A 22,365-nucleotide genomic window follows, 5' to 3' on the forward strand; every position below is an offset into this window, starting at 1 on the left:
AGAATCACATCCTCTTGCTGATGCGGCATGCATTATTAGACTTCTCCATTTAAGCTGGTGTCTTTCACTATCTCTCCACAGAATTGATTTCATATCTTTGACTGGCATGATATGCTGTAATCATTGACCAGATATAATTACATTTTCCTATCATTATTGAAGATAATTTAATCACTTTATTTACAAAAATTTAATTTGTGACTAGATCGAGAGCATCATCATTAGATGCAGTAATATGTAGAGAAAATATGGTTAAAATTATTGTAATTAATTACTCTTTTTGTACAGACCAGGTTCACCACAGATGGCCGTCCTGTGACAAACTCTTCTTCGCAAGCCTGGTACATACCGGTAAGCTTCGCCACACAGGATGATGTTAGGTCAGGAAACGTGTCTACGAAGCCTCGCCTCTGGCTGGGCATGGAGGAAGGCCAGCGGTCGACCACCATTTTCGGAGTTCTCCCTCCCGGAGCCCCGGGGACGGCCAAGTGGCTCCTGCTGAATCTCCAACAGACAGGTGAAGTGACAGCAGACACATGTCTCGTGGATCATTTTGGAGTTTCACACACTTGTTTCAAGTATATAAAACATGCTGTGGGCCTTTGTTATGTAAAATTTTGAACAAAATTAAATAAATATTCACTATAAAAATACTAATGGACAGAATGGCTGTCTAGTACTTAGCTTCACGAGGCAAAAAGGCCATATAACGAGCACAGATAGCCATGGACAGTAAAGAACTGCTTGTGGAAAGGGGAGATGTGCTCGCCCCATATAAATGCCCAGTAGGTTAATGATGAAAGTTGGTATGGTTGCCGGTACAGATGCAGTTTTTTGGCAGTTTTCCACATCTGACTAGGTGAATACTGGGCTGGAACTTGAGTCCCACCTCAGTTACATGATGCACATTTTTTTTTAAATTAACACACTTTCATTTGAGCCACACTACATGCAAACAGTTGAAGCTGTTGTAAGCTTTAAGAGAAAGGGACGAAGAAAAACGAGTTGAGTTTTGTGTAGAATGTTTAACAAAATACATATTTATGTAAATAAAATAGAAAGAAACTTCCACATAGGAAACATATATTAAAAACAAAGATTCGAAGACTTACCAAATATAAAATATATATTTAAGATGATATCATTAATAAAATTGTGTTTACTGATGAAGCCACCTTCCATACCTACAGTAATGTGAATCAGCATTATGTTCAGATATGAGACAAGCAGCAACCTCATCAAATAACCAAAAATGCACTGGGCTTTCCTAAGGCAAAGATTTATTTTGCTCTAAGCTGTAATACGATTTACAGTATTCTCTTTTCTGTGGAGTCCACTGTAACTGGCATGCTTGAACATTATGTATCACCTCATTTACAACATGATATGGGTACAGAATTTATTTTCCAGCAAAATAATGCGCCGCCACATCATCATTGGAAGTTGTTATATATCTCCGTAGGAATGTGCCGGCTTGGGATTAGATGTGGTGGAGCAATATCCTGGCCATCACAATCACTTCATTTAACCCCAACAGGCTTCTGTGTATGGAGTTACATTAATGCTAGAGTGTTTGTTCCTCTGCTGTCGGGTAACATTGATGAGCTGCAACAATAGGTAACACAAACAGTGGCCACCATTGTAAAGACTTGCTACATAAGATTTGGCAGCAAATTAATTACAGATGGGACATTTCTCATGTTACAAAAGGTAGCCGCATGGAACATTTGTAAACAGAACTTGAAGGCCTACTGCATCCAGTGCCATAGCACCCATTCAGTTTACAATTGCCATTTTAGTTGGGTGTGTTGTGTACCGTCGACGTGTGGTGCTATTGGTTGTTTCGGATGACACATGAGCAGTATAACAGCGCTCAGTGAAAATGTAACATAGTTCGTAAACGGAACTTGGTACATGTGCAGCAGATATACATCCTGATATCACTTTCCTGTGCAGAAAAACAATTGAAGTGAACAATTATAACATAAAACTGTTGTCTTATGGTTGAACAATGCAGTTGTGCGTGCATTTAGGAGACAATGGTATATTTGTTTTTAATATATTTTTCTACAGGAAAACAGAGGAAGGGGGCGGGGGGCTGTTTTTTTGGATCTAATAACTTGAGTTGGGCATGCAGCAGATAAAAATACATTCACTGTTAATACATCATTCTACAGGAAAGCATAAGAAATCAAAATGAAATAGAAATTTTGGTGTATAATATAATAACTGACAATGAGAGGTCCCAACTATGGGGGACTGACTTTTGAAACCATATATATTGTGGTGTAGGTTAGGCTCTCAGGTATCGCATCCTGCAACAATTCACTATAGTGAGCCCTCATTTGCAAGTTACGGGTGGAAGCAAAAGAAGTTTTGGAATTCCACGCAAGAATCTATATCATTGAAATAGAGAGCATGCACTGTCAGCTGAAGTAGTGCTATGGGCAACAGGTCTGCTAGTTGTGAAAAAGGTTGTGGGTTCAAATTTTGTCAAGTGCTGTAACATTTTTTTCTCTTTGGAACAAAAAATGTGACCTAGTGAGAAAAAATACAATGTTTTTCAACAACCTTTAATCCATATGGAAGGGCTGAACACCTAGCTATTTGCACACAGTACTGTCCCATCAACTGACTTGGTAGAGCTGTTGCTGGTGTCTGAAGCAGGTGTCTCTGTCGAGTATGAATCTGCCTTGTCTGATCTATACTCAGAACTGTGGGATGAAATTTCACTGTCATGTGTGGTTGATGTTGAATAATGATGCTCTGAATAGCTTCATCCATCAGTGTGTCACTGTGCCAGTATTCATCCATAATAGTTTTCACTTTATCACACACCTTCTTCCAGCCATGTTTGCTGCTGACTTTTTTGATGAAACTTTCTGTTTCATTAAATTCGAGATAGGTTTGATGGGGTTCAGATTACAGTTGTAAGGTGGAAGGCAAGATGTGATAGGCACTTTATTTTCGTTACCATTGTCTAATATGACAGTACTTCCAGCTTAAATATTTTGTATTAGGTGCTCTTGCAACCATTTTATATAATTTCACTGTTCATTTCATGTTGATCTCAAATCATAGATGAGGTCTGCACCCTCTGTCCAGAACTCTCATTTTTCCATGCATCTAGTACGTCACTATGCTGCCAACATTATTGACAGTATACTGTGTATGCACCCACATTTCATCAGTAAACACGACGTGTTTCGTCACACCTTTCTCATTTTCTCTCCAAGTTCTAAAAAATCTTGCATGACATGCTACAGTGTCCTCCCTCTCAACCAGAAATGTTTGTCTGTTTCTGTATTTTTTTTTTTTAAATTAAACACCTTAAAAATTTCCCAGGATGTGATTTGGATTCCCTATGGCATTAATGTTTATATCCTCCTTCACCCAACTGTAAAGCTTTCGAAGAGTGACTTTTTCCCTTTTAATGTCATAGTACTCTAAGAACTTTGTTTCCTGTAAACACTTATCAAAGTCATCGAGACTTTTAATTTAAGAATGCTTCAAAGCACCTTCCATATAGTGGATAGTGCGATGTTCAATTCTCGTGACACAGTATTCACATTGCTTGATGATCGGGAATTGTGCACAATGTTGTCTGCTATAACAACAGTGATTTCATCAACCACTTGTCGTGCAACTGGTTGTTGGCCTATTCTCAGAGCGACCCCAGTTCTCCAGTTGATTCGAACTTCATCATGCACTGCACAGCAAGTGAAGAAAGAGGACTTGTCCGTAATCCTTTCAGCCCGAAGTGCAGCTGCAGCATTTTTGTTGTTTTGATAACTGAACTTCACCTGTAATGCCCTCCTCTTTTTTCCAAGCTCATGTTTACATGTCAACAAGTGCACTGCGACTGGTCAGGTGTGTGAGACTGTGAATCATGATGACTGATTGTGGCACCTGGTGGCCATAGTTGGAACTGGACAGTGGCCCTGTGATGCATGGAAATCGTGCACCGCATACTCTGGACATGAATGCCACCAAGTTTTGTACTGGTATGTTAATTTGTTTCTGTGTTGTGACATGTTGAATAGGGAATGTTTAATCATAACCATTCAGTATATTATATTACCGGAAGCAGTATATCTGGTCAGTGCTGGGTTTTGAGCTTCAGTATTTGCAAAATCCTTGAAAGTGTCAATAAATTTGATTCAACTTAAAGGAGGGCCCAACTAAACAAGTGAGTCCAAAGCGCTAGAAGCCTGTCACTCATATAAAACAGATCTGCTGTCTGAGTTTAATATGTAAATTAAAAGTAGTAAGGTATGATGATAATCCCAAATGTAAGGTCTCTTATATGATTAGACATACAAACAACCTTTTATTTTCTGTAGTATCTACATCAGTTAAATGTTGAAGAATGCTTTATTTTTCTACATAATCACCATTTTGGTTGATGCATTTTAGTAGACACTGTGGCAGTTCTGGAATGCCCACGGCATACCAGCTCACCACTGTGTCCTACAGAAAGTGCTGAACCTCGTCGTTGGAGTGGAACCACTGTCCAGACCCTTGTTTCTTCAACTTATGGAACAGATGGTAGTCATTTTGTGCAAGTCTGGTCTGTATGGCGAGTGTTTAGTATTCCAACCAAAGTTTTGCAGGACACTGACGTATTGATGGGTGATGTTGGGGCAGGCACTGTTGTGGATTCTTCCGTCCTTGTTCAGCATCCTTCTTCTTCATTTCTGAATTGCCCTACTGAGTTTTTTCAGTGTTTCACAGTAACTGCCAGTGTTTATAGTTCTCTCATCTGGCAGAAAGTTGATCAACATTTGTACATACACTTCTGATTCCAAAACACAGTAGCCACGACTTTAATGGCAGTTTGTTTGGATTTTCGAAGAGGGATGCTACCATTTGCATGACTGTTGTTTCGTCTCAATTAAAAAGTGGAATGCTGAGGTTTCATCTCAAGTGACAATAAAGTCCAAGAATTTTTCCACCTGTGTACTGACACAGAAAGTTGCGAGGAGAATCGACTCACTGTTTGTGGTCTTCTGTCAGCATACTTGGTAGTACCCATTTTGCACACACCTAACAACATTGCAACTTCCATTAAAATTCCGTGGATGGTGGTTTGTGAAATCTCAGAAACGAAAGTGCAGAGAGCATCCAGAATGATCTTTTGATGTTTATGCACGATTTCTTCAACCTTTGGGACTGTCTTGTCAGAAATTGATGGCATACTGCTCCTTTCTTTGTCATGAATTTCTGTACATCCAGAAGTAAACCTCTACACTCTGTGCAAAAGTTTTTGACATCCATACACTTCCATCAATTGGTGATGATTTTGTACCAGTTAAAAAATTGAATAATAGCAAACTTTGCACTTGGTGGAGCATTCAACATCTTGAATGGCTGTGAAGTTTAGAATAAGCATGCTTACTTGGGAGTGGAGTAAGCACCAGTCACAGGAGCATGACCAAAATCTACACAAATAGTTTCCCTGTGTCTCCAGCGCTTTGGAGGTCTTACTTTTGGGATTGCCCTTGTGTCATTACATGTCTCACAGATAGTTTTTCTGGAGCACTAGAAATTATTTCACATTCTGTAGAAATTATTTCACATTCTGCGAAGTTTGTGGTTCCAGCATGATGGTATGATGATGTGACTACACACTTTGGAAAAAAACTGAGAGAGCAGAGCCATTCCTAGGAAATGGGTAAATGATAAAGGTTTTGCTCTATGGCTTTTGCATTCCTCTGACCTAAATCCCCTGGATTTCTCCCTCTGGGTGCAGTTGATGCGGCACGTTTGTTCTACTCGGTCGATGGATGTGGATTAACTGATAGCATGCTTCCATGCTGCTACTGTGATTGCGGATGCAGCCTTGCTTCAAAGAGTTCAGGAAAGCACGATCCAGTAAATCGATAAATGTTTGGAACATCTGCTCTGAAGAATATATGAGGTTTTGAAAGATGTACTGTCACTTATACTATAGTTAATATTTTAAAACTGTCTGCTCTTACTGAATGTAGTATTTACTTTTATCATCTCCACATTGATAAGTCTTGTAGTTACTACTGTCCTATGACTGGTAATTTATTTTCAACCGATTATTCATGTCCGCCCCTGGTAGCTGAGTGGTCAGTGCGGCAGAATGTCAATCCTAAGGGCTCAGGTTTGATTCCCAGTTTCCTAATCATCATCATTTCATCCCCATCGATGCGCAAGTCACTGAAATGGCGTCAAATCAAAAGACTTGCACCTGGCAAACGGTCTACCTGACGGAAGGCCCTAGTCACACGACATTTATTTTATTACTATTCATGAATATTTCTGATGTATCTGACCAACAATTTTTATGTTCTACATTTAAAGAAAGTGTAGCTACATTTAAAAATGTGAAATTGTAGGCTGTGTATGAGTCAAGAAATGGTGTCACTCTTCATGAATATTTCTGGCATATCTGATCAACAATTTTGATGTTCTACATTTAAAAAAAGTGTAGTTGTAGGCTCTGTGTGAGTCAAAAAATGGTGTATCCTGCAGCATTAGTGGGCTAATCAAAATTAGAGGGGAAAATAAAATTGCAAAATTCAACCCACTGTAGCTGCTCAATATTGAATAAAAATGCTTTACATATATGCCATAATATATCACAAAATTACCTACCTTTTTTTTTTTTTTGGGGGGGGGGGGGGGGGGGGGGGGAGCAGTGCCCAGTCTGTACTACTTTTCAAGCAGTAGCAGTTGCAAAATCCCTGAAGGTATTCTGATTTCCATTCATTTTAAAGGAGAGTCAAATGAAGCTACTGTGTGCTACTTTCTAGCTTTAGCATTCACAAAATCCTTGAAGATGTTCTCATTAGATTCATTTTAAAGGAGGGTCAAATTAAGCAAGTGAGCCACAAGATTTTAGAAGCCTGTCACTCATATAAAGCAGACCTGTTGGCTATGTTTATATGTTAATTACAACTAATAATGTAGTAGCCTAAAGTACACATTAGTAACAGCTTAGTGATGAATTGTGTGGTCAGCCTTCGGCATCCCAGATAAACTCCTTCCTCTTCTCCTTTCGGATCTGGTGAAGCCCTTGCACCCCAGGATATTTTTCTGCGTCTCTCACATGGTATGGTACATTCGGAGGCTGGGAGCTCTGTCGGCAATGGCACTTTTGCCCCCACTTACACGGATGGCATTTTTCCACAGGCTACTACCGGGTGAACTACGACACAACCAATTGGGAACTGCTGGTGCGGCAGCTGGCGACAGCTCCACTGCAGCTGCCGACGTCGACACGGGCGCAGCTCATCTCGGACTCGCTGTCATTGGCCCGGGCTGGCGCCCTTCCGTACGGCATCGCACTCAACCTGACACGCTACCTGCGCGACAGCCGTGCCGAAGACAGTCTTGTGCCATGGCAGGCTTTCCTGGATGGCACACTGCACCTCGAGGCTGGGCTCAGCCTCACGCCTACCTATGTGCCGCTCAAGGTCAGTCATGTTGCAAGTGATGTAAAATAAAAAGTTAATCGCGTCATCTTCTTCATCATCATCATTGTAAAATTGCATTTCTCAGGTAATGTTAATGAAGCTCTACCACTTCTTCTGTCCATCTAGAACCTATCACAGCCAATATCATCCATTGTCCTTCCTCTGTCAATGTCTTCCTCAATCTTGTTCAAGTGACCGCCTATGGGTCGCCATACTGGGAATTTTCCTTCAGTTTCTCTTTCTGCATTACTTCGAGGTTTTCTTGTGCTCTGAACCTCATTAAGTGCCTGTATAATTGTAGCCTGTATGTGCTGATTCACTCTAAAAGGGATGTCTTGGTTGCAGCATTCTGTAGCTTATTCACCTTAGTCTTCTGGATGATAGATCATTCCTGATATCTGAAGCCTTGATGTTTCTCTTTCTGTGAAAGTGCGTGCTTCCATACTGTAAGTCAGTACTGAAACAAAGTAGCTTTTGAACGTCACTAATATTACTTTTTCTGGAATCTTGATATCCCATAAAAAAGTATTATTCTCTTGTAATATGATACAGAATGAGTGGGTTATTATCAGAATTGTTGAAGAAAGGAACATGTGTGTTATACAATGTGTAATGAGATTATAGCGTCCACAAAGGATGTTCAGAATAAGTGCAAAGCACAGTGATGCTTGACACTTGCGCCCCCCCCCCTTCCCCTCCCCCCCCCCCCCCCCCCCCCACACACACACACGCACACACACAAACAATTCCTTATATCCAACACAAAGCTGAGGACAGGAGTGCAAGCGCTACCTTCAGATGAAGAGAAATGTGTGGTTTGCCACATCAAACCAGTTAGAGGGATGATTACTTTTAAAAGTGGAAGGTCTATCTGTAAAGTAAACTCCACTTTGATGCAGCATGGGCCTTGGCAAGGGGTGGGGGGAATGGCGGATGGGAACAGGCTCTACTTGCTATGATCCACACAATAGGTCAGTGTAATTAAATCTGTACACCTGACCGGGGCTACTGGAAGACAGAACCTTGTTTTTGTGTGAAGTCTGAAAAGTAGCAGACGTACTGAAGGAAGTGAAGTTGTGACGGTGGGTCATAATTAATGCCCAGAAAGTGGGTAAGAGTGTTAGCTGTAAAAGACGAGCTTCCAAGTTCGTCCCAGCTCAACACGCACATTTAATCTGCCAGAAAATTTCAAAACAGTGAACTGTAGATAAAGATTAATTATAGCTCAGGGTGGCTGCTGCTGTGATTGTGTGAAATCTGCATTGCCTTCCGTTCACCTAGAATAGCCATTCAGAATGAGAATTTAATTTAAAATCCCACCATATATGAAATTTTTTCTGTAATACATTATTCAGTGGCACAAAATCTCAAAGCTGTTGATGGGTTCCTTATTAGTGACATCAGAACATCTAACTTACTTAATTATGCTACTCACCTCATAGAGGAGGCATTGAGCTGCATATGAGCGCAATGGGAATGACTGCCAAAAAATGTAAGCTTTTGAACAAAGTCCTTCTTCCAAAGCAGAAAATACATGCACAAACACAACTTGCATGCATGTGTGTGTGTGTGTGTGTGTGTGTGTGTGTGTGTGTGTGTGTGTGTTTTGAGGGGGGGGGGGGGGGGGTAAGAGAGAGAGGAGGAGAAAGTGTTGTGCTTGTCTGAATGAGTGTGTTTTTTACTTTGGAAGAAAGATTTTGAAAGATTAAATTTTTTACCAGTCTTTCTCATTTTGCCTGACTGCAACTGAACATCCCCTCTATGTGGTGAGTAGTAGTCTTTCCCTTCCATATTGTTGTTATTCTATCCTGAACTTTCCATTGCTTGACTTCAATATGCTGTAGCAACACTTACACACATGCTTCACTTTTTCCTGTTGACACTATGTGATCACAGGTATCCAAACACGTATTAGTGGACATTATAATATGAGATGTGTCCAGCCTTCAGCTTGATCTCTGCAAGGGGCGCTTCCAGTGAGGTGTGTGAATGGCTGTGAAGGAATGGAAACCTGTTGTTCTTCAAGAGCCGAAACCAGAGAAGATAGTGATGTTGTACACTTGGGTCTTGGATGATGTCAACATTCTAACTAATCCCACACGTGTTCCACTGGGTTCAGATAGAGACTCTGAGCAGGGCAGTACATTTCAGGAATCTTATATTGTCCACAAACCAAACAGATGCTTTTTTACGAGAAAGTGCATTGCCATGCCGATAGAAACAGTTGTCATCTCCATGCTGTTTCTCTACTGTACGCCGCACTCACTGCTATAAAATGTGTTCTTATCATTCAACATTAAGTGTTCTTTTAAGTGCAATAAGTAAACCACAAACTAAGTGTGAGAAAGACCCTCATACCACAATGCCACCTTCCCCGTGCATCACTGTTGCCACTACACATGATGGGAGGTAACATTCTTCAGGAATTTCCCAAACCCGAACCCTTCTATGACACTGCCATACAGTATAGCATGATTTGTCACTCCAAACCACTTGCTTCCAGCCATCCACCATCCAGTGGCATCACTCTTTACACCACCTCGAGCATTGCTCAGTCCTGACTAAAGAAATGTGTGGCTTATGAAGAGCTGCTCCACCATTGTATGCTATTGTTTCTAACTCCCTATCCACAGTTATTGTTATAGCTGGACTGCTGGTGGCACTTTGGAACTCGTGAGTGATTCCTTCTGCTGATTGCAATGCAATTCTTTTATAGCTACTCTTCACAATGCTCAACAGTCCCTGTTGATCTGTACACGAGATCTACCTAGACCTCGGCTTAGCTGCGGCTGTTCCTTCACATTTCCACTTCACCATCACATCACCAGAAGACAACCTGAACAGCTTTAGAAGGCTTTAGATGTCACTGATGGATTTTTTACTTACATGACATAGAGTAACTAGTCTATGTTTGAAGTCAAACTCCCCAGGCTGACCCATTCTGCTGTTTTTGTTTCCCTACTGATAACACAATACTATCTGCCTCCTTTTATACTTGTGGGTCAGCCTCTTGTGAGATCTAGTAGTAAATTCCTCATTACACTGTGATTCTTTTGATCAGAGAGTGTATTTTCTCAGTGACTTATAACTGAATACCAACTCATTTAACTGAGCAGAACTTAATTGCTACCCAGTCTGACTTTCAAAAACAATTTTTCATGGAGGAAGTAATATTGCTAGTAAGGCTAAACAAGACAAACTGTACTATTGGTAGATTTTGTAGTCCTTCTTGATTCAAGAGGAGGAGCAATTAGAAAATTGCTTGAAGTAGACAACTGTACATCTTGGAAAGGGTTAAGGATTGTGCAGTTCTTATTTCTCAATACTGTCTCCTTCACCTAAGTATCAGAATGAAATATTGTACTTCAGTAGGCAGAGATTATGCAGATACCACCCAACATAAAGCAGGAGTTAGGGAGTCTCTACCAATTCAAAATAAAATTAAAAACATAGCTCATTATACACAGTCTCAAGAATTATAGTGATATTTTATTGTTAATGCAGTATCAAGATAACATGTCCAAGAGTTTCTTGTCTTTTTTATCATATACCTTGTTTTCTTCTACATCCACAAGCTTCTATTTCATGATTTGGACTAGAACATGATGAATGAATGAATGAATCATTTCTTTCTAGTAACTAACCTGATCCAGGATGTCAATTCAGAATTGTTACAAAGAATTTTTGTGGTAGATTCACTAAGGTCCCATAATACTGAATGTCAGCTTATTCTTTTAGCTGTCAGTTAGAGAGCCACTGTGGCCAGAGATACTGATCATATCTGTGTCAGCTGTGTTTGTGTGAATGCGTGTGTGATTCCTACTTCAGAAGAACGCCTTTTGGCCTAAAGGTACAATGTACAGCAGTCTTTACCCTGTGACTGTGACCAAACATCTCCTATACACAGTGGGCAGCAAACTGTCCTTTCCATAATACTGCTGTTATTCCATCCTGGACTTTCATTTACATACATACTTTGCAAGCCAGCTTACGGTGCGTGGCAGAGAGTACCTTGTGCCACTACTAGCAGTTTCCTTTACTGTTCCACACGCAGATGGAACAATGGTAAAATGACGAGTCATAATTTATTTTTGTGGACCTTATGCAAAATGTTTTTGGTGGCAGTGGAATCGTTCTGCAGCCAGCCTCTAACGCTGCTTCTCTAAATTTTATCAATAGTGCCTCACAAAAACAATATAGTCGTCCCATTTGAGTTCACAAAGCATCTCCGTAATACTTCCATGGTAACTGAATGTACTGGTAACAAATCCAGCAGCATTCTTTTGAACGAAACTTCCTGGCAGATTAAAACTGTTTGCTGGACCAAGACTAGAATTTTGGACCTTTGCCTTTTGCGGGCCAGTGTTCTACCAACTGAGCTACATGTGGAGGACTCCAAAGCCGTCCTCACAGCTTTACTTCCACCAGTACATCACCTCCTTTCATATCAGTGCACTCTCCTTTGTAGGGTGAACATTTTATTGCCTTTGAATTGCTTCAATGTCTTCCTTTAATCTGACTTGCTGGGGACCCCATATGCTTGATCAATACTAAAGTATGGCTGACATTAGTGTTCTATATGCTATCTTATCATCTCATTTATAGACAAATGATACGTTCATAAAATTCTCCCGATAAACCAAAGTCAATCATTCGTCTTCCTTACTACTGTCTTCGCATGCTCATCTCATTTCATATTGCTCTGCAACATTAAAACTAGATATTTACTCATCCCGATTGTCTCGAGCAACACACTCCTAATGCTCTATTCAAATGTTATGGATTTGGTTTTCCTAATCATCTGGGTGAGCCACCTCTCATAGAACCAACTGGAAATTTTGTCTCAAGTCATCCTGCAATTTCGCACATTCACTCAATGACGACACTGTCCTGCATACCACAGCATCATCAGCAAACAGCTGCAGATTGCTGCCCAGCCTTTCCATCATATCATTAATTTGTATAGAGAACAAGAGCAGTCCTGTCACACTTCCCTGGGGCACTCCTGATGACACCCTTGCTTCTGATGAACACTCAACGAAAACATACTGCGATCTATTACTTAGAAAGTTTTCAAGCCAGTCACATATCTGGGAACCAGTTCTATATGCTCATACCTTCATTAACAATCTGCAGTGGGCCATGGTGTCAAACACTTTCTGGAAGTCTGGATATATGGAATCTGCCTGTTACCATTCATCCATGGTTCACAGGATGTCATGTAAGAAAAGGGCAAGCCGAGTTTTGCACGAGTGATGCTTTCTAAATCCACACTGGCTTGTGGATAGAAGCTGTTCTGTCATAACGAAATTTATCAAACAATGGAAACTACAAGTAGGAATATCAACCAAGTAGGGAAAGGTAGAGTGCTACATGCCGTAAAGAAGTCACATTAAATTGGAGATGGCCACAATTAAGACACTTATACAAAGCTGTCAGCCACAGCCTTCATTGGCAAAAGAGAAACATACACCATTCATACACACAAGCAAGCACACCTCATGCACACATCATAGCCAACTCGATCAGCTCGGGCTAGAATGCATTTGGGCCTGAGCTGCCAGAGTTAGCAGTCTTGTGTGCATGAGGTGTAGTTGCTTGTGTCTACGAATGGTGAGCAGTTCTCTTTTGCTGATGTAGACTGTTGCAGAAAACTTTGAGTGTCTTTTTAATTGTGCCTGGCTGCAACTTAACACATCTTCTTTACGGTAAGTAGCAATCTATCTTTTCCTGCATTGTTCAAGGATTTTTTTTGTATTCAAACACAGATTATGTCCAAGAATTCTTCAGCAAATCAATGTTAAGGATATTGGTCCACAATTCTGTGAGCCCACTCTTTCGCCCTTCTTACATACAGGACGTAGTACCGTAAAGAGATTGCATTACCATAGCAGAGTTTGCAATACAAGTAGATACCACACACATTAGCGAGAGCTTGCTGCAACCTGCAACAGTGTATGCGAGGTGCTCCTAAAAATTATGCCTTCTTTCTTAGCATAGCAAAGGCCTCGTGCTGAGGCCGGTAGTGTCGAGCATGTGAGAACTCTGGCTCCAGTGCGAGACCTCAGCTACAGCAGTCAGCATGATGATCTAGAACCCACGAGATAATTAAAGTTTCTGGTGGACTTGTTCATTTAAGTGTGGAACGTTATACTGCAAGAGAACAGTTTGTTAATCTGTGCTTTAATAGTCAGTAGCAATTGTAACTTATCAAGAAACCCAGTACCGTAGATCTATGTGAAAGTTGTAAATCTTTTATTCATTTGTGTAATAAAGTGCACTATTATTTCATGGGTTCTAATGTGATAAGGTTTCTCCCAGGGCAATCAAAGAATCAACTGTTGTGGCTGGATGAAAGTAGTTTTGCCTGGTCACCACACAGGAGTCACCTGCACTTTTTTTGCAGTCATTTGGGATGTGGCACAGGGTGAAAGATTCATGATGAATGCAAGCTAAGTAAGGGGCCAATGATGTAGAGTGCTCTTTAAAACCAAACTAGTTTTACATCTGGTGACGTTTTTGTTTTCTTCTCTTCCAGTTACTTCTATATGCCAGGGATGTCCCTTACCGTGCCCTAAATAAGAGAGTCTGTATGTCGGTCGAACCACAGATTTTTGTTTATCATGTAGTAATTTTCGTTTCTTCTTGTACCGTGTTTGTGTACATCTTTATTTAGGATGTGTTTATCTCTTGAACTTACTGCCATTATGCTTTGGTATATGTACAGTGAATATACTGTCATAATATTATAGTGTACAAAAGCTTGCCTACAGGTCTGTCTGTCTTGGTGGTATTATTCCAATGCATCTCAGAAAAGGGCAGTGAGATGCAGTGCAAAACTACCACCCAGACAGACCTGTAGGCAAGCTTTTGCACACTATAATAGTATGACAGTATATTCACTGTACATATACCAAAGCATAATGGCGGTATGGTCAAGCAATAAACACCTCCTAAATAAAGATGTACACAAACACGGTACAAGAGGAAATGAAAATTACTATATGATAAACAGAAATCTAAAACTGTCTATGACTGCCCCTGAAGAAGCAGGAAAATGGTTTTTTAATAAACTCCCCAAAATCATTAAAAAAGAAACAGATCTAAAATGCTTTAAAAATCATTTGAAACTATATCTCACAGAGAAATGTATATACAATTTGAGTGAATACTAAGATGGTGTTTGAATATATCATTACTGAAATGTACCTCTAAAAATTATCATTTCTATATGTTGTTTGAATTTGTGTGTGTATTATAATGTGAAACATGAAATACCTTCGTATGCTTATACATTATTTCTGTTTAATTATTTTTTCATTTATATATAACGAAATCAAATTTGATGTTAATAGCCTATTGTATTACACACCCAGTACTCTCAGCTGGATTTTCAGCTGGAGTCCATAGGCAAAGAATAAATAAATAAGTAAAAACGTACGATTTTATGATCCTCCTGAATGAATGAGTTATTAAATGCAAAATTTAAAACTTCAGCATTTCTGTTGTTGCCTTCTATTGCTGCAGCAGACTGGTCAATGAGCAACTAGACAGAAGCCTTAGATGTGATTAGTGATTTTATGTGAGGCCAGAATTTTCTACTTTATCTGCAAGATTTTTTGCTAACACACACAGTGGAAGTTGTATGCTTCACGCATAGATCCTTTTATAGGCACATAAATCTCTACCAACATTTTTTAGCCAAGTTAGTACACACATGCAAGTGTGTGTGCGCACACTTTCTCTCTCTCTCTCTCTCTCTCTCTCTCTCTCTCTCTCTCTCTCTCTCTCTTTCTCTCTCTCTCACACACACACACACACACACACACACACCACACACACACACACACACACACACACTATTGTTTCACTGCTGTGATATGACAAAAAGTTTGTGAACATACATTGTAACTGTTTTTATTTAAAGGTAGCTAATGGCACAACTCTTGTACTTGCAATGCCTTTAAATATGAGTTTCATATTAGAAAAAATGTGCTATGATATTTTGTAAAAAGTGATGGTAAGTTTCTCAATGTCAAAGTATTTTCACTAGTTGATTCACTTGCAGAGATATATGCTGAGCGTTCTGATGCCATTACTCGAGCGGCTGCAACTGGACCCGCAGCCCACTGACAGCCTGCCCACGAAACAACTGAGGGCACGTGTCCTCTCCAGAGCACTCCGCCTGGAGGCGCGAAATGTCACTGACTGGGCGGAAAGGCTGTTTGCACGGTGGATGGCGGCACCTACCAATTACACGTGAGTCGCTTGCTTCCATCTAACTGTGTCCAACAAACCTTGTAACTTTACTGACACACGGTTGACTTACTACTGTCCATTCAGTGGCTGCTAAGTGATTAAACAATTTTTAAAGAATTACAGCAAACACCGTCAAAGCTAATTTACAATTGAATCATGCTTGTTTGAGCCTGCAGATTATCTTAGAAGCTAGATTAAGAAAAGGCAAACCTATGTTTCTAGCATTTGTAGACTTGGAGAAAGTTTTTGACGATGTTGACTGGGATACCCTCTTTCAAATTCTGAAGGCGGCACGGGTAAAATACAGGGAGCAAAGGCTATGTACAGTTTGTACAGAAACCAGATGGCAGTTGTAAGAGTCGAGGGACATGAAAGGGAAGCAGTGCTTGGGAAGGGAGTGAGAAAGGGCTGTAGCCTCCCCCTGATGTTATTCAATCTGTATATTGAGCAAGCAGTAAAGGAAACCTTTTAAGTTCGGAGTAGGTATTAAAATCCACGGAGAAGAAATTAAAACTTTGAGGTTCGCCGATGACATTGTAATTCTGTCAGAGACAGCAAAGGACTTGGAAGAGCAGTTGAATGGAATGGACAGAGTCTTGAAAGGAGGATATACGATGAACATCAACAACAGCAAAACGAGGATAATGGAATGTAGTAGAGTTAACTCGGGTGATGCTGAGGGAATTGGATTAGGAAATGACACACTTAAAGTAGTAAAGGAGTTTTCCTATTTGGGGAGCAAAATAGCTGATGATGGTTGAAGTAGAGAGGATATAAAATGTGGACTGGCAATGGCAAGGAAAGCGTTTCCGAAGAAGAGAAATTTGTTAACATCGAGTATAGATTTAAGCTCCAGGAAGCCGTTTCTGAAGGTATTTGTATGGAGTGTAGCCATGTACGGAAGTGAAACATGGATGATAAGTAGGTTGGACAAGAAGAGAATAGAAGCTTTCGAAATGTGGTCCTACAGAAAAATGCTGAAGATTAGATTGGTAGATCACACAACTAATGAGGAGATATTGAATAGATTTGGGGAGAAGAGGAGTTTGAGGCACAACTTGACTAGAAGAAGGGATCGGTTGGTAGGAGGCATTTGAGGCATCAAGGGATCACCAATTTAGTATTGGAGGGCAGCGTGGAGGGTAAAAATTGTAGAAGGAGACCAAGAGATGAATACACTAAGCAGATTCAGAAGGATGTAGGTTGCAGTAGGTACTGGGAGATGAAGCAGCTTGCACAGGATGGAGTAGCATGGAGAGCTGCATCAAACTAGTCTCAGAACTGAAGACCACAACAATAACAACATATTGTAACTTTTCACACTGATGATGATGGGCTTGCAAGTAATGAGATCCACGATGATTACAAAATGATCAGTAGTGCACTAAACCTTAATGATCAGTAGTGTGACTTGGATAAATGTGTGGGGATCAATAGTTAATGCAGACTGACTCCTGAATGTGCACTTGCTGTCCACAAGAGCTTTACACTGATAGACTTTACGAACATTATTCAGTTAAGGCTCTAATTAGGCTTTATTTAAGTGACTGTATCTGAAGGAACCTTTATGGAAGATGTGAAATATTTCACTGTAGTCAGTTTAAATTTACTTGATACTTGGCGTCAGTCACTTGCCACTACAGTGTTGCCACATAGGCCACCAGCTACTGCTTGGTTATAGGTAACACATAAACATGGCAAGCAGCTTCTCAAACACTGTTAATGTGTAACGTCAAGCAGTCTTGGAAGTGTCTGCCACAAGGTACATTGGAAATTAGAGATGCACTGTTGACTGCTGATTTTAAGTGACCAATGACAACTGTGGCAAGAGACGCATTTTGTTGCCTTTGAATTTAAATTCGTATCCTAAGCTAACCACAACCTCGTTATGTATAATGTGTCCAAGAAAGCAGTGGTCAACAGTCTGTGAAAGAACTAAAATCACAATTGCTCTGTTCATGCCTATTAAAGCTAACTTCCACAAGTAAAAACGCAACAGAAAAAGTTTGGCTACTGCAATTGGAACATTACCACAACCAGTGAGCAGATTATAGATGACAGACAAAAAAAGAATGATAGGCAGAAAAATTAGGGCAAATAAAGAAGTCAATATGATGTTGAAAATGCCGTAGCAAAGAAGTTGTAAGTTTGACTGTGATCAACCAGTCATAATGATGAATAGCAGCCTTCAAAAAGTCTGTTTCATGCAGTGTTGTGCGAAGCGTATATAATGCAAACCGATCTATGTGATTTTGATAACTACATATGTAATGCTGAATCACAGTAAAAGGACCAGACCCATGATTTGGAATCCAAACACATCAAGAAAGAATGCCAGACAAGGATACCTAAGTCAACTGACCAACTGTTGTGGCAGTTAGGCAACAGCAAATGGTTCAGATGTGATGTTGGGTGCTCTGATTGGAGGAAACCAGCTCCAACACGTGAAGTGTCAACTGTCAAGTAATTTTAGTCAGATTTTAAATCTCTCCTTGCAGCAAAAGTATACTTTTTCGATTAAAAAATATAGGATTCTAAGACAGTCCCCTTGGATTTATGAAAACACTCAGTTTTAAGATCTAAATATACAGGTAGTGTTATGACAACAGTAATTGAGAATAAAGATCCTTCTTAAATTATATGAGTTTCAGAGAAAATAACATATTCTCTAGAGAGAAGGAAATGAGGGGTTTTGGATAAAGTACAACAATCTTATAACAACCAGTTATTAGAGAGGTTAGATTTTTAAGTTCAAATAGTTTTCCTTAATCGAAATTCCAAATATTTCCTTAAAGGAAATATCTGTACCTATAAATTAGACTGTAAGAATAATTAGAATATTTCATGTATGTGAGGCATCTGTTTAGAGTATGCAAAACAAAAAGAGAGAGTATAGTATTTGTTAGGGGTGGTATAATAACAAGTTGAGTTAGTCCACCTTGCCATGTTTCAACCATTGTGTTAATGTTAATTACAAGGAGTTCTTGGTGCAGTAGTTTTAATAAGAGTTTCTTGATTATGAATGCACACCTAGCCCAGAGTTCATGACTGTGAATGCATACCTAGCCACATTGAGGACTATAGCTTTGAATTTAGAGTAACTTCTTAAGATTCATTTATGTCAGTTCTGGTTTTAATGGTTATTTCATTCAAGACCATGTCATTCTGAATGAAACAGCCTCAACAGTAGAATGATTAGTTCTTATTAAGTATAATTACCAGTAAAAATATAACGTCATTTGCCACCATTTTAACTTTGCTCTTTGCCTCACCTCATCATTTTGAGGGACAATATTACTTGTACTATATATGACAGTCTCCATTAGACTAATGTGACAGAGCATGTGCTAACTGATAGAGGAAGAACACTGCTTTTCACAAACTGATCAATCTCACATTAACTTATTGTGCTTAGTGATTTACCAGTTTTTGCTCTTTATTCAGATTCTAGAAATAAATGGATCAAAACAATAAAACAATGGAGAGAGTATCAACCATACTAAAAGTTTTCTTTGGGAAAAGTAGACCACCTATCACTTTTTCACAAAATTGGATATGTGAAGGCATAAGAAGTGATTTATTCAGAAAAATTTTCTCCTACATCTTGCTTTCTGCCAACATTAATTTTATCCTCATAAATATGTAGTTAGCCCCTTTGCAGAACATTTGAGTCGACTGCAATTGAGATGTATTCAGTATTTTGTGACTACAATATAGAAATTGTTTCCTTAATTTTCTCTTAACTGTTACATATTTCAAGACTCAGTCACAAATATCCAAGTGAATAAAATGTGTTCTAGTCTTTTAAAGCCAGTTTACCAAAGTCATTATTGTATGACTTACCCTAAGATTTCTTTTGCCTTTTACCACAGACCGTATCCTCAGTAATTCTTTGTCGCAGCATGAAAGCAGCAGAGAGAGGGTGGGGGGGTGGTGGGGGGTAAAAAAAATTGATTGATTGTGTAGTGGATAATTAATTGAAAGCCTACAAAATGGGAGATACGATACTGCGTGAAGAGTTTGACAGAACACTGAAAGACCTGAGTCGAAGCAAGGCCCCCCGGAGTAGACAACATTTCATTAGAACTACTGACGGCCTTGGGAGAGCGATTCATGACAAAACTCTACCAGCTGGTGAGCAAGATGTATGAGACAGGCGAAATACCCTCAGACTTCAAGAAGAATATAATTATTCCAATCCCAAAGAAAGCAGGTGGTGACAGATGTGAAAATTACCGAACTATCAGTTTAGTAAGTCACAGCTGCAAAATATTAACGCGAATTCTTTACAGACGAATGGAAAAACTGGTAGATGCGGACCTCGGGGAGGATCAGTTTGGACTCCGTAGAAATGTTGGGACACGTGAGGCAATACTGACCTTACGACTTATCTTAGAAGAAAGATTAAGAAAAGGCAAACCTACGTTTCTAGCATTTGTAGACTTAGAGAAAGCTTTTGACAATGTTGACTGGAATACTCTCTTTCAAATTCTAAAGGTGGCAGGGGTAAAATACAGGGAGCAAAAGGCTATTTACAATTTGTACAGAAACCAGATGGCAGTCATAAGAGTCGAGGGGCATGAAAGGGAGCAGTGGTTGGGAAGGGAGTGAGACAGGGTTGTAGCCTCTCCCCGATGTTATTTAATCTGTATATTGAGCAAGCAGTAAAGGAAACAAAAGAAAAATTTGGAGTAGGTATTAAAATTCATGGAGAAGAAGTAAAAACATTGAGGTTCGCCGATGACATTGTAATTCTGTCAGAGATGGCAAAGGACTTGGAAGAGCAGTTGAACGGAATGGACAGTGTCTTGACAGGAGGATATAAGATGAACATCAACAAAAGCAAAACGAGGATAATGGAATGTAGTCAAATTAAATCGGGTGATACTGAGGGAATTAGATTAGGAAACGAGACACTTTAAGTAGTAAAGGAGTTTTGCTATTTAGGAAGTAAAATAACTGATGATGGTCGAAGTAGAGAGGATATAAAATGTAGACTGGCAATGGCAAGGAAAGTGTTTCTGAAGAAGAGAAATTTGTTAACATCGAATATAGATTTATGTATCAAGAAGTCGTTTCTGAAGGTATTTGTATGGAGTGTAGCCATGTATGGAAGTGAAACATGGACGATAACTAGTTTGGACAAGAAGAGAATAGAAGCTTTCGTAATGTGGTGCTACAGAAGAATGCTGAAGATAAAGTGGATAGATCACGTAACTAATGAGGAGGTATTGAATAGGATTGGTGAGAAGAGGAGTTTGTGGCACAACTTGACTAGAAGAAGAGATCGGTTGGTAGGACATGTTTTGAGGCATCAAGGGATCAGAAATTTAGTATTGGAGGGCAGCGTGGAGGGTAAAAATCGTAGAGTGAGACCGAGAGATGAATACACTAAATAGATTCAGAAGGATATAGGTTGCAGTAGGTACTGGGAGATGAAGAAGCTTGCACATGATAGAGTAGCATGGAGAGCTGCATCAAACCAGTCTCAGGACTGAAGACAACAACAACAACAGGGTTAAGTAAGGATTATGTATCCAAAGTTAGTAAATAACAGTTAGTTGCTTAAATCAGCAACCATGCCTGGAGAAATCACAAAATTATACTTTAATTTTTTGGATAAAATGTCTGGTAATATGAATTACCCAAGCAAGGCTCATTCGGGATGCTGTAATTTTTGTTACCATTCAGTTTTCCTCATTTGAAATACATTATTCCTTTATAGTTGTGTGTTCCATTGTTCATTTGAATGATTCTTTTATCGAAATGATATGGAATGAGTCAATTTGCAGAATATGTACACACGATTGGCGTTAACATGTATGAACACACATTTTTTTTAGTCCTACTTGTGCTACCAGTTTTCAAATAGAAATTCATACATGGAGTAGAAAGAATTATCCAGGAGAAATTATTTTAGGTTAGATTTAAAATTTGCTTTTCTATTGTCAAATGTTTAAGTTATTGTGCAAATGATCAAAAATTCTTGTCACTGCATATTCAGCTGGGCCACTGAGAGCCTTAATAATAGCAAATGAAGGTCATTTTTCCCTCTAGTGTTGTAGGTATGCACCTCAATTGACTTCTTAAATTGTGATGGATTATTTATGACAAGTTTCATTAGCAGTTAACATGCCTAGCTCCATGGAGAGGTAGCTACATAAATACATGGGTGAACACCTTATTCTTCCTCAATTTTGGGCAATGTATTCTTTCTTTCTGAGTGCTGAGTTACTCCAAAAATTATTCCATAAGGTGTTACTTAGTGAAAAAATGCAAAATATTGTCAGGAGGGTAATTAGTTTGTTTCCAAGATTATCAGTTGTCTGAAGAGAATATTCTACTTCCAGTTCAAGTTTTCATCAACATATACACCTAAAAATTTGGAACATTCTGCCATATTTTCTGACTTTGTTCATAAGCTGCATCAGTTGTTGCACAGAACTGGATATAATGTTTTATCTCAAAATATATAAAGGGTCCATTTTCAGATGATCACTTAATAATTTTTTGATAAACATTATTAAGGATATTTTCAGTTGCTTTCTCTATAATGTGATTTTGTCATAACACCAGTATTGCTTGCAAAAAGCACCAATTCTGCTCGTTGAATGTTAAATGGGAGATAAGGAATAGGAGTGGACCCATAATTGAACCT

At 39.4% G+C, this 22,365-nt stretch overlaps 1 protein-coding gene across 5 annotated transcripts in view; it reads left to right on the plus strand.

Annotated features, from left to right (window-relative positions):
- LOC126293305 (aminopeptidase N-like) overlaps positions 1-22,365 on the plus strand; it is a 721,098-nt gene that overhangs the window by 493,397 nt on the left and 205,336 nt on the right. For all 5 annotated transcript variants that reach the window (XM_049986440.1, XM_049986441.1, XM_049986437.1 and 2 more), the window contains 3 exons: positions 289-517; positions 7,165-7,448; positions 15,517-15,707. In XM_049986440.1, the coding sequence (XP_049842397.1) occupies positions 289-517; positions 7,165-7,448; positions 15,517-15,707 (704 nt within the window). The remainder of the gene's footprint in view (positions 1-288; positions 518-7,164; positions 7,449-15,516; positions 15,708-22,365) is intronic.

This window comes from Schistocerca gregaria, chromosome 10, assembly GCF_023897955.1.
Source record: "Schistocerca gregaria isolate iqSchGreg1 chromosome 10, iqSchGreg1.2, whole genome shotgun sequence".
Taxonomy (NCBI): Eukaryota; Metazoa; Arthropoda; class Insecta; order Orthoptera; family Acrididae; genus Schistocerca; species Schistocerca gregaria.